We start from the raw sequence: 13,641 nt of genomic DNA, 5'->3' as shown, positions 1-13,641 counted from the left end.
CTAGACATATGGATAAGACATCTGTGTGTCAGGAGATGAGAAATGAATCTGAAAATAAATTTAGGGGCCTTCTATCTGTGAGATTTCTAGGGGTTCAGTGGTGGGGGGCTTGTTGAGACACTCCTTCTAACCTCTTGAAGAATAAGTTTTGCATCTGGCTTTTCCATAAGTAAAAAGAGGGTCAACACCTAGGGCCTCTTTGGACATCAAAGGCAACACAGTCCTTATCTGGATGAGCTACTCTGGCCTATTTACTAGGTGATTCAAAAAGTTGCCATTTTGAGTGGAGATCAGAATAGGTGAAAGCCCTGTGTGACACGTCCAGACTGCCATACAAGCCACCCTGCCACTTGGGTCACATGACCCATCAGATCCAGTGGTGCTTGAAGCGTCAGTGACACAGGGATGGAGCTTTTGGCAGTTCCCCTGAGATGAATCACAGCACAAGTCCTAGGATTTTAGAGCTAAGCTCTGCCATCCTCTGCTCTCCTGAGAAACAACTTTTGGTTTGCTACGAAGCAAACGGTAGACCTGCCTTCCAGTGCTGCTCGTAAGGGGCCCAAGTTCTTCTGATGGAGGCTCAGCCTATGGATGGTGTGAGGCCAGGAGCCACCCTTGGAGCACTGAGACTGGGTATTCCCAGAGTTGAATTGCTTGAGAATGTGCCCAAAGTGGGCAGTAAACTCCATGTAATCTAAATATTGTTGTTGTTTAGTTGATAAATCATGTCTGACTCTTTGTGCCCACGGACTGTAGCCCGCCAGGCTCCTTTATCCATGGGATTTCCCAGGCAAGAACACTGGAGTGGGTTGCCATTCCTACTCTAGGGGATCTTCCCCACCCAGGGATCGAATCTGCATCTCCTGCTTGGCAGGTGGATTCTTTACAACTGAGCCACCAGGGCTTGGTGTAAGGATAAATAAAAGGAAGCGAAAGTGTTAGTTGCTTAGTTGGGTCTGGCTCTTTGAGACCCCGTGGACCTGACAGGTTCCTCTGTCCACGGAATTCTCCAGGCAAGAATCCTGGAGCTGGTAACCATTCCTTTCTCCAGGGTAATCTTCCCAACCCTGGGATCTAATGCCAGGTTCCTGCACTGCAGGCAGGTTCTTTACCATCTGAGCCACCAGGGAAGACCCAAAGCTAAATACTGGAACAAAACTGATGGTCAACAAGTAAGGGAAAGCTGAAGACAGAGTTCAACAGAGCATGTCACTGTTAAGAGATGTGACCTCACATCCTATGTGGTGACCTTACACCCTCAACCCTGGGTGGTGGCCTTGCCCTCTTAGCCCTGGAATAAATCCGGTGGCTCACCTTCTGGAAGCAAAGAGGTGACAGCTTGTCACCTTGCATCTTCCTCGGCTATGCTCTCTGGGCCTGTGGTGGCAGTGAGAGCTCTGCTGGCTTCTGAACCATTTGGAGGGTCATTCATCGCTTTTCTTAAAAGATATTCACAGCCAAATGGCTTTACTCGCCTATTTCCTGGCTGGAGAATCCCAGAAACCCAGCCTTCCTTCCTTCCTTTTTCCTGCCTCTGCCCTGTTCATCTCAAGCTGGCAGTGTTTCTGCTGAGATGGCTGATTGGATCTACAAGTCACATGCCTAATCATTTTAGCAACTGGTTCTCCAGCCACACACTTGGTGCCCTTTCCAGAATACATCTCGCTTTTTGCAATATGGATAGGCTGAAAATTTTTAAAATCTTCATGCTATAGTTCCTTTTTACTAACGATTCCTTCTTCAAATTCTCTCTTTCCTCTAGCATTTTACTATAAGCATTAAGGACAAATCAAGTCTCGCTTTTAACACTTGGCTTAGAAATCTCCTCAGTTAAATATCCCAGTTCATCACTTACAAGTTCTTTCCACCCAAGAGAACAAAATTCAGCCAAATTCTTTGCCACTTTATAAGATTTACCTTTATACCAATTTCCTACAACATATGCCTATCTTCCATCTGGCAGTGTGTGTGTGTGTTCACTTGTATCCTAATCTTTGTGACCCCATGGACTGTATCATCTGAGATCTCACCAAAGACACCTTTAACATTCCTACTTCTACCACAAGTTTCTTTGAGGCAATCTAGACTTTTTCTATCAAGCACCTACAAATCTTTCCAGCCTCTACTTGCTGCCTAATTCAAAGCCACTTCCATGTCTTTTTAGGTGTTTCTTATAATATCACTCCACTTCCCAGTAGAGAAAGTTGCAGGTTCCTAGGGCTATTGTAACAAAGTACCACAAACTGGGTGGCTCAGAACAACAGGAATTTCTTGTCTTGCGGTTCTGGGGGCGGGAAGTCCAAAATCAAGGTGTCAGCCAGGTCATGCTCTTTTTGAAGGTGCTAGGGAGGGAAAGGTTCCATGACTCCCTCCTGGATTCTGGTGGCCTCAGGCACCTCTTGTCCTATAGATGCATCCCTCCAATCACATGGTCATCTTTTCCGTGAGGGCCTCCGCACAGTCTCTCTCGAGTGTTTGTGTTTGTCTGTGTCTACACTTCTCTCTTCCATAAGAGTGCCAGTCATATTGGTTTAGGGCCCAACTAATGACCTTGTTTTAGCTGGATTACTTCTGGGAAGATCCTATTTCTAAATAAGGTCACAGTCAGAGACAGTGCGGTTTAAGACATTAACACATTTTCTTGAATGGACAACACTTTACCCATGAGGTTCCTCGTAGATTCACATTCTGGCTAGGCTTACCCAGTGAGAGGAGGTGGCTGTAGATTTCCAACATCACATCCTGGTACAGGCGCCTCTGTGCAGAGTCCAGATGCTGCCACTCCTCTCTGCTGAAGTCCACAGTCACGTCCTCAAAGGACATTGACACCTGTAAACACAATCCCATTCAGGGTGACTGAGTCAGCATGGAGGGATAGGGGAAAGAAAGGAAAATGCTTTTAGGATTTTTACCATAATACCCCATAGGCTATGCCTTTTAAATACCTACTTACGTGTAATGTATAGAATAAAAATATCTACTCATAAATTTCTGCCATCCATTGGATATGAGTCTTTCATTTTAAAAAATGAATTTTCATTAGTTTTCTATAGTAGTATATAAATACTTATACATAGTAGTGTGTATAGCTGATTCACTTTGCTGTACAGCAGAAACTAAAACACTGCAAAGCAAACATACTCCAATAAAAATAAAGAAAGTGATCGAAAGGGAAAAAATGGTAATTTTGTCCAGGATTTGAAGTTTATCTTATTTAATTGCTCATGTTAATGGGAAGTTAAGTGTTTTATTGCTTTTTGAAGGAGGCATGTATGATTGTGCTGGGTCTTTGTTCCTGTGTGTAGGCTTTCTCTAGTTGTGGCAAAGTGGGGGCTACTCTCTAGTTGTGGTGCAAGAGCTTTACATTGCAGTGGTTTCTCTAGTTGCAGAGCACAGGCTATAGAGTACACAGGCTTCAGTGGTTGGGGTTCACAGGCTCAGAAGTTGTGTCTCTCGGGCTCTAGAGCAAGGGTTCAGTAGTTGTGGCGCACAGGGGCAGATGAACATGCTCCCCTGCCTTGACTAGCCAACTATTAACCACTGGACCACCAGAGAAGTTCAGCATGTACACTTTTTTCTCACTTTACATAGTGCCCTGTACTACTGCTTTCATTTAGCCTTCAGAAATATGGGCATTTTCTCTGATGCCCTTTTGTTTGATCAATTTTAATTCCACAGTTGCCAGAAAACACACTCTGTATATTTCAACACGTGGTCTATCTAGAAGAATGTTTCAGGTGTGCCTAGAAAAGAATGTATATTCAGCTACTGATAGGTTCAGTGTTCTCTAATATTTAAATCAACTTGATTGAGTGTTGTTGATTTTATATCACTTTACTCATTTGTCTTCTACTTCTTCAACCAATTATTTGTCGACTTCTGTTAAAAACTGAAACAGAGATGTTAAAAGTTCATATGGCTATGCAAAGGAACTAGAAAACACAAAGCAAGGATTAGCTTGGAGGATTTATACTATGTAATATTAGGACTTATTATAAAGTTACAATAATTCAGACAGAATAGTATTGATGTAAGTAGAGACACATATATCAATGAAACAGAACAGAGGGTTCAGAAACAGAGTTGCACACATATGGACAACTGTTTTTTGACTAAGGTGCAAAGTGCTTCAATGCAGGACAGGAAAGTCTTTTTTAAAAACAGCTGGAACAAATAGATATAATAAGTTTTGGAGGAAAACACAAACCATGATCCACACTTCACACCATATACAAAAATTAACTCAAGTGTTCTCACCACATTCACAAGCACACACACAAAAGTAACTCTGTGTGGTGATGGATGTGTTAACTAACTTGATTGTGGTATAAAAACAGACATACAGATCAATGGGACAGAAGAGAAAGTCCAGAAATAAACCCACACATTTACAGTCAATTAATCTATAAGAAAGGTGCCAAGAATATAAAATGGGAGAAAGGACATGTCTTCAATAAATGGTTTGGAAAAACTGGACAGCCACATGCAGCAAAATGAAACTGGAACACTCTCTTACACCCCCACAAAAGTTAATTCAAAATGGATTAAAGACGTAGCCATAAGACCAGAAACCATACAACTTCTAGATGATAACATAGGTGGTAAGCTCCTTGATGTAAGTCTTGGAGATAAATTTTTGGATTTCACACCCAAAGCAAACACAACAAAAACAAAAATAAACTGTGGGAATATGCCAAACTAAAAAGTCTATGCACAGCAAATAAAAACCTTCCACAAAATGACAAGGCAGCTTACTGGCTGGGAAAAATATATGCAAAGCCTATGTCTGATAAGGGGTTAATATCCAGAATATGTGGGGCTTCCCTGGTGACTCAGATAGTAAAGAATCTGCCTGCAATGCAGGAAACCCAGGTCTGATATCCTGGGTTGGGTAAATTCCCTTAGAGAAGGAAATGGTTACCCACTCCAGTATTCTTGCCTGGAGAATTCCATGGACAGAGAAGACTGGTGGACTACAGTCAATGGGGTTGCAAAGAGTGGGGCACGACTGAGTGACTAACACAACAACAACAAAATCCAAAATATATAAAGAAATCATACAACTCAACAGCAAAAAAAAAAAAAATCTGATTAAAAAGCAGTAGAGGATCCGATGAGACATTTCTGTAAAGAAGACACACAGCTTCCGAGAGGCGAGCGTGTTTTCTCGCGGGCGGTGGATGGGCTAGCGCCGCGGGCGCTGGGCGCCTGTGCAGAGTCTGGCGCCTGACTGTCCCCGCCCCCGCCCCCCCAACTCCCGGCCGGGTTCGAGGTGCAGTGAAAGTGCGAGGAACCCATGGAGCGGAACAGCGGGCCGGAGGCTGGGCCGGAAGCGGAGCTGGAGGAGGGGGAGCCCGAGGTGAAGAAGCGGAGACTCCTGTGTGTGGAGTTTGCTTCCGTCGCCGAGTTGCGACGCCGCTGTGGCTCAGTGCTACCTGGCCGAGAACGACTGGGAGATGGAAAGAGCGCTGAACTCCTACTTCGAGCCGGCCGTGGAGGAGAGCGCTTCAGAAAGCCGTCCTGAGTCCCCCTCTGAGCCCGAGTCCTGTGTTGACCTAACCAAGGAAGAGACAAATGATTCCGTTCGTTCTAAAACCAGCACATCTGAAGATAAAAGTGTTCAGCAAGAAGATGGCAGCGTATTCTCTTTCATTACCTGGAATATGGATGGATTGGACATGAACAATCTGCTAGAGAGGGCTCGAGGGGTGTGTTCATATTTAGCTTTGTACAGCCCTGATGTGATATTTCTACAGGAAGTTATTCCCCCATATTATGCCTACCTAAAGAAGAAAGCAAGTAGTTACGAGATTATTACAGGTCATGAAGAAGGATATTTCACAGCTATAATGTTGAAGAAATCGAGAGTGAAGTTTAAAAGCCAAGAAATTATTCCTTTTCCAAATACGCAAATGATGAGAAACCTTTTGTGTGTGCATGTGAGTGTGTCAGGAAATGAGCTTTGCCTTATGACTTCTCATTTGGAAAGCACCAGAGGGCACGCTAAGGAACGAATGAATCAGTTGAAAATGGTTTTAGAGAAAATGCAAGAGGCTCCAGAATCAGCTACAGTTATATTTGCTGGAGATACAAATCTCAGGGATCAGGAAGTGAGTGATGAAGTTACCAAATGTGGTGGTTTACCCAACAACATTTTGGATGTCTGGGAGTTTTTGGGCAAACCTAAGCATTGCCAGTATACATGGGATACACAAATGAACTCTAATCTTGGAATAGCTGCTACTTGTAAGCTTCGTTTTGATCGAATATTTTTTAGAGCCTCAGCAGAAGGTTGGCCACATTATTCCCCAAAGTTTGGACCTGCTTGGGCTGGAAAAACTGGACTGTGGTAGATTTCCCAGTGATCACTGGGGTCTTCTGTGCAACGTAGATGGAATATTGTGAACTGCTTTTCTTTTTTTTTTCAGTTCTACTATTATTTATTTTTTTAAATATTTTTGAAAAAATATAATTTTTTTACAATATTTTCAACTTAAACACTATTCACACTGAACACGTATGGCAGCTTAACCTACCCAAATAAGAAGTTTAAGAAGCCAAAACTGTTCTAGCTTTGTTAAAAGAAAAGTTGTGCTGCAGACTATTGTAGTGATGGTTAACAAAGCAAGGAAAAGCACCACTCAAATTATATAACAATTTCTTTGTTCAATTGAATTATGGGTTGGTCAAATGTTAGATTTTACACTGGTAATAGTTATGATGAACTGCTTTTCAAATACGAGTTTTAAATGTTTGGAGTGATTTTGTTCTGTGATTATAATTTCAATTATAATTTCTATCTGTCCTGGAAAGGTAGTTTAACAAGGAGGAGTTATAAACTGGATCACTGTAACAGAAGGAAAAACTACTGTGATTTTACTTTGTGGATTGTGTCCTCAGATTTCAGAACTAAATCTTAGTATTCATTTAAACTAAAGCATACCTGTGTTGAAAACGTGAGGCCTCTTAATGCAAGGTCACAATGACTACCAGAGCTTTTAATAGTGCTCGTTGCTGCTGGCTGGATTTCAAGCAGGGCCACATTTTGTCTGTGGACTAGCCTTTATATTAGATTTATTTTTTAAATCAGCTAACAAAATAGTTATATTTTAAATAAGTCTTCAAAAAAAAGAAAAAACGGGTTACAGAGTCCTTGGGATTGGATCTTTTAATACTATTTCATAAATCCAGATAATCTGATAGTTATCATCCATCAGATTTTTTGTCAGTTAACAGTACCTAATTGGTAAGCTAGAAATGAACTCATGATTTAAAATCCCTTAACTTAAAAAAATTTGTGTTTGTAGTTTTGTTACCGAACAGAGGCAAAGTTAGGCTTGATAATGATTAAAGTCAGTTTTCCAGAGGCATTGGGCTTTTTTCTAAGAGAAAAATGTGTAAAGAGAAATAGCCATTTAGTTTTACTGCTTGTAAAACTGAATTTTTTCAGGAGGTTAATAAGGAACACTTCTACATGTGCTTTAAGGAAACATTTTTTTTTCTTCCCCAAGAGAATATACTTTAAATAAAGAATTTTGCTTGTTTATTAAAAAAAAAAAAAGAAGACACACAAGCCCCACCTCTCTCCTCACCCCTTCCCCTGCTGCTGCAGCTCTCCCTGCTCATATTCCCGACGTCAACTCCACGGCGGCAGTGCACAATCACCAGCCCGCTCACTCGCCGAGCACTCGGGTTTTGCTCTCACCACTCGAGTGAAATGGTTCTTCTCAACATCACCAGCACAAAAACAGACTCCCATCCCACTGAGATGTCTTCGCTGCTTAATGCAGACTCCTGCCCTTAGTGTGCCTAGTCCTTTTCCTGCTCAGTCGAGCGTTGGGACTGCCAGAGTCAGAAATAAAAATGGGAGGAGGAGCCAAGATGGCGGAGGAATAGGATGGGGAGATTACTTTCTCCCCTACAAATTCATCGAAAGAACATTTGAACGCTGAGCAAACTTCACAAAACGACTTCTGACCGCTAGCAGAGGACATCAGGTGCCCAGAAAAGCATGCCATCGTCTTGGAAAGGAGCGCCCCTCTCTCCCTGCAGCACGACTGAACAAGCGAACCTAAACAAGAGACCACCTCCGCCCGCCTGTGTCAGGGCGGAAATTAGACACTGAAGAGACCGGCAAACAGAAGCCAAATAAACAAAGGGAACCGCTTCAGAAGTGACCGGTGCAACAGATTAAAATCCCTGTAGGTAACACCGACTACACCGGAAGGGGCCTATAGATATCGAGAAGTGTAAGCTGGAATGAGGAGCTATCTGAAACTGAACCGAACCCACACTGACTGCAACAGCTCCAGAGAAATTCCTAGATATATTTTTACTTTTTTTTTAATTAAAAAAATTTTTTTCTTTTTTTTCTTTTTTCTTTTATTTTCTTTTGAAAATTCCCTATTACTCCCCCATTACTCCTTAACTTTCATTTTCATATATTTTTACTATTTTTTTTAATTAGGAAAAATTTTTTTGTTGTTTTATTCTTTTTCTCTTCTTTTCTTTTTAAAGTCCTCTATTACTCCTCTGTTACTCCTTAATTTTCATTTTCATTTCACTATAGCCTTGCAAAAAAAGAAATAAAAGGAGAAACCCTATTTTTAAAACAAACTTCATATATATTTCTAAAATTTTTTGTGTTTTTGATTTTGTTTTTAATATTGTATTTTTAAGAGTCTAACCTCTACTCTAGATTTTTAATCTTTGTTTTTTAGTTTTTGATATCAATTTTGGACATTTAAGAATCCAATATTCAGTACCCATTTTTACTCAGGAGTGTGTTGATTACTCTCTCCCACTTTTGACTCTCCGTTTTCTACCTCAGAACACCTCTATTTCCTCCCTTCCCCTTCTCTTCCCAATCCAATTCTGTGAATCTCTGTGGGTGTCTGGGCTACGGAGAACACTTTGGGAACAGAGAACTGCATAGATCTGTCTCTCTCCTCTTGAGTCCCCCTTTTTCTCCTCCTGCAAATCTCTATCTCCCTCCTCCCTCTCCTCTTCATGTAACTCTGTGAACCTCTCTGGGTGTCCCTCATGGTGGAGAATCTTTTCACCATTAACCTAGAAGTTTTATTATCAGTGCTGTATAGTTGGAGAAGTCTTGAGACTACTGGAAGAATAAAACTGAAATCCAGAGGCAGGAGACTTAAGCCCAAAACCTGAGAACACCAGAAAACTCCTGACTACACGGAACATTAAGTAATAAGAGACCATCCAAAAGCCTCCATACCTACACTGAAACCAACCACCACCCAAGAGCCAATAAGTTCCAGAGCAAGACATACCATGCAAATTCTCCAGCAATGCAGGAACATAGCCCTGAGCATCAACATACAGGCTGCCCAAAGTCACACCTAACACATAGACCCATCTCAAAACTCACTACTGGACACTCCATTGCACTCCAGAGAGAAGAAATCCAGTTCCACGCACCAGAACACCGATGCAAGCTTCCCTAACCAGGAAACCTTGACAAGCCAATCGTCCAACCCCACCCACTGGGTGAAACCTCCACAATAAAAAGGAACCACAGACCACCAGAATACAGAAAGCCCACTCCAGAGCATCCAGCGGCGGTGCCAGCAGTTCCAGCCCGTTGCTTTACTTTTCAGCTGCACGAATACAGTCATTATGCCGAAGAGAAAGTCTCCAGAAAATACAGAGGGCAAGGATGGATCCAAAGTAACTAAACAGGAGCCCACCAGACGGTCTGCCAGGTTGTCAGCGAAACCTGCTCCCCCCAAACCTGAACCTAAACCAAGAAAAACATCTGCTAAGAAAGAACCGGCAACAAAGGTTAGCAAAGGTGTTAAAGGGAAGAAGGAGGAGAAGCAGGAAGCTGGGAAGGAAGGTACCGCAGCACCGGCTGAAAATGGTGACACTCAAGCTGAAGAGGCACAGAAAACTGAATCTGTAGCTAACGAGGGAGAATGAATGGTCATGAAAATTGGGGTTGATTTTATGTACCTCTTGGGACAACTTTTAAAAGCTATTTTTACCGAGTATTTTGTAAATGCTAATTTTTTAGGACTCTACTAGTTGGCATACAAAAATATATAAGGATGGACATTTTACCTTCTCATAGTCGTGCTTTTTGGAAATTTCCATCATCCTTGAGTAAAATAAATACCGGTTTAATATTGGGAAAAAAAAAAAAGCCCACTCTAGACACAGCAATCTAAAGATGAAGAGGCAGAGAAATACCCAACAGGTAAAGGAACATGAAAAATGTCCACCAAGTCAAACAAAAGAGAAGGAGATAGGGAATCTACCTGAAAAAGAATTTAGAATAATGATAATAAAATGATCCAAAATCTTGAAAACAAAATGGAGTTACAGATAAATAGCCTGGAGACAAAGATTGAGAAGATGCAAGAAAGGTTTAATAGGGACCTAGAATAAATAAAAAAGAGTCAATTAAAAATGAATAATGCAATAAATGAGATCAAAAACACTCTGGAGGGAACCAACAGAATAACAGAGACAGAAGATAGGATAAGTGAGGTAGAAGATAAAATGGTGGAAATAAATGAAGCAGAGAGGAAAAAAGAAAAAAGAATCAAAAGAAATGAGGACAACCTCAGGGACCTCTGGGACAATGTGAAACGCCCCAACATTTGAATCATAGGAGTCCCAGAAGAAGAAGACAAAAAGAAAGGCCATGAGAAAATACTCGAGGAGATAATAGCTGAAAACTTCCCTAAAATGGGGAAGGAAATAGTTACACAGGTCCAAGAAACCCAGAGAGTCCCAAACAGGATAAACCCAAGGCGAAACACCCCAAGACACATATTAATCAAATTAACAAAGATCAAACACAAAGAACAAATATTAAAAGCAGCAAGGGAGAAACAAAAAATAACACACAAAGGGATTCCCATAAGGATAACAGCTGATCTATCAATAGAAACCCTTCAGGCCAGAAAGGAATGGCAGGACATACTTAAAGTAATCAAAGAGAATAACCTACAACCTAGATTACTCTACCCAGCAAGGATCTCATTGAGATATGAAGGCGAATTCAGAAGCTTTACAGACAAGCAAAAGCTGAGAGAATTCAGCACCACCAAACCAGCTCTTCAACAAATGCTAAAGGATCTTCTCTAGACAGGAAACACAGAAAGGTTGTATAAACGTGAACCCAAAACAACAAAGTAAATGGCAACGGGGCCATACCTATCAATAATTACCTGAAATGTAAATGGGTTGAATGCCCCAACCAAAAGACAAAGACTGGCTGAATGGATACAAAAACAAGACCCCCATATATGCTGTCTACAAGAGACCCACCTCAAAACAAGGGACACATACAGACTAAAAGTGAAGGGCTGGAAAAAAATATTTCATGCAAACGGAGACCAAAAGAAAGCAGGAGTCGCAATACTCATATCAGATAAAATAGACTTTAAAATAAAGGCTGTGAAAAGAGACAAAGAAGGACACTACATAATGATCAAAGGATCAATCCAAGAAGAAGATATAACAATTATAAATATATATGCACCCAACATAGGAGCACCGCAATATGTAAGGCAAATGCTAATGAGTATGAAAGAGGAAATTAATAGTAACACAATAATAGTGGGAGACTTTAATACCCCACTCACAACTATGGATAGATCAACTAAACAGAAAATTAACAAGGAAACACAAACTTTAAAGGACACAATGGACCAGCTGGACCTAATTGATATCTATAGGACATTTCACCCCAAAACAATCAACTTCACATTTTTCTCAAGTGCACACGGAATCTTCTCCACAATAGATCACATCCTGGGCCATAAATCTACCCTTGGTAAATTCAAAAAAATCGAAATCATTCCAGTCATCTTTTCTGACCACAGTGAGGTAAGATTAGATCTCAATTACAGGAAAAAAATTATTAAAAATTCAAACATATGGAGGCTAAATAACACACTTCTGAATAACCAACAAATCATAGAAGAAATTAAAAAAGAAATAAAAATGTGCATAGAAACGAATGAAAATGAAAACACAACAACCCCAAACCTATGGGACACTGTAAAAGCAGTGCTAAGGGGGACGTTCATAGCATTACAGGCTTACCTCAAGAAACAAGAAAAAAGTCAAATAAATAACCTAACTCTACACCTAAAGCAACTAGAGAAGGAAGAAATGAAGAACCCCAGGGTTAGCAGAAGGAAAGAAATCTTAAAAATCAGGGCAGAAATAAATGCAAAAGAAACTAAAGAGACCATAGCAAAAATCAACAAAGCTAAAAGCTGGTTTTTTGAAAAAATAAACAAAATTGACAAACCGTTAGCAAGACTCATTAAGAAACAAAGGGAGAAGAACCAAATTAACAAAATTAGAAATGAAAATGGAGAGATCACAACAGAAAACACTGAAATACAAAGGATCATAAGAGATTACTACCAGCAGCTCTATGCCAATAAAATGGACAACTTGGAAGAAATGGACAAATTCTTAGAAAAGTATAACTTTCCAAAACTGAACCAGGAAGAAATAGAAGATCTTAACAGACCCATCACAAGCATGGGAATCAAACTGTAATCAGAAATCTTCCAGCAAACAAAAGCACAGGACCAGATGGCTTCACAGCTGAATTCTACCAAAATTTTAGAAAAGAGCTAACACCTATTTTACTCAAACTCTTCCAGAAAATTGCAGAAGGTAAACTTCCAAACTCATTCTATGAGGCCAACATGACCCTAATTCCAAAACCAGACAAAGACGCCACAAAAAAGAAAACTACAGGCCAATATCACTGATGAATATAGATGCAAAAATCCATAACAAATTCTAGCCAACAGAATCCAACAACATATTAAAAAAAATCATACATCATGACCAAGTGGGCTTTATCCCAGGAATGCAAGGATTCTTTAATATCCGCAAATCAATCAATGTAATACACCACATTAACAAATTGAAAGATAAAAACCATATGATCATCTCAATAGATGCAGAAAAAGCTTTTGACAAAATTCAACATCCATTTATGATTAAGACTCTCCAGAAAGCAGGAATAGAAGGAACATACCTCAACATAATAAAAGCTATATATGACAAACCCACAGCAAGCATTACCCTCAATGGTGAAAAATTGAAACCATTTCCCCTAAAATCAGGAACAAGACAAGGGTGCCCACTCTCACCACTACTATTCAACATAGTTTTGGAAGTTTCGGCCATAGCAATCAGAGCAGAAAAAGAAGTAAAAGGAATCCAGATAGGAAAAGAAGAAGTGAAATTCTCGCTGTTTGCAGATGACATGATCCTCTACATAGAAAACCCTAAAGACTCTACCAGAAAGTTCCTAGAGCTAATCAGCGAATATAGTAAAGTTGCAGGATATAAAATTAACACACAGAAATCCCTTGCATTCCTATACACTAACAATGAGAAAACAGAAAGAGAAATTAAAGAAACAATACCATTGACCACTGCAACAAAAAGAATAAAATACTTAGGAGTATATCTACCTAAAGAAACAAAAGACCTAAATATAGAAGACTATAAAACACTGATGAAAGAAATCAAAGAGGACACAAACAGATGGAAAAATATACCATGTTCATGGATAGGAAGAATCAATATTGTCAAAATAACTATACTACCCAAAGCAATCTACAGATTCAATGCAAT

At 40.3% G+C, this 13,641-nt stretch overlaps 2 protein-coding genes across 2 annotated transcripts; both read left to right on the top strand.

Moving 5' to 3' along the window:
- The first annotated feature begins 5,138 nt into the window (after positions 1 to 5,138).
- On the top strand, positions 5,139 to 6,493 carry LOC110142620 (tyrosyl-DNA phosphodiesterase 2-like). Its single transcript, XM_070463184.1, is given in 3 exon segments — positions 5,139 to 5,404; positions 5,406 to 6,290; positions 6,292 to 6,493. Coding segments are annotated over 3 exon segments (1,107 nt in total). The 5' UTR covers positions 5,139 to 5,296; the 3' UTR covers positions 6,406 to 6,493.
- A 3,127-nt stretch (positions 6,494 to 9,620) lies between these two features.
- On the top strand, positions 9,621 to 10,165 carry LOC139033706 (high mobility group nucleosome-binding domain-containing protein 3). Its single transcript, XM_070463182.1, has one exon. It carries the CDS (start codon positions 9,640 to 9,642, stop codon positions 9,940 to 9,942), a length of 303 nt encoding a protein of 100 aa, XP_070319283.1. The 5' UTR covers positions 9,621 to 9,639; the 3' UTR covers positions 9,943 to 10,165.
- Positions 10,166 to 13,641: the final 3,476 nt, after the last annotated feature.

Source organism: Odocoileus virginianus, unplaced genomic scaffold (assembly GCF_023699985.2).
Source record: "Odocoileus virginianus isolate 20LAN1187 ecotype Illinois unplaced genomic scaffold, Ovbor_1.2 Unplaced_Scaffold_38, whole genome shotgun sequence".
Classification (NCBI taxonomy): Eukaryota; Metazoa; Chordata; class Mammalia; order Artiodactyla; family Cervidae; genus Odocoileus; species Odocoileus virginianus.
The sequence above is the reverse complement of the archived record's forward strand: the minus strand, read 5'-3'. Positions and strand labels throughout refer to the sequence as shown.

What these genes read in the sequence shown, in the direction of transcription:
- LOC139033706 (XM_070463182.1), top strand. Translation starts at nt 9,640, where the DNA reads ATGCCGAAGAGAAAGTCTCCAGAAAATACAGAGGGCAAGGATGGATCC.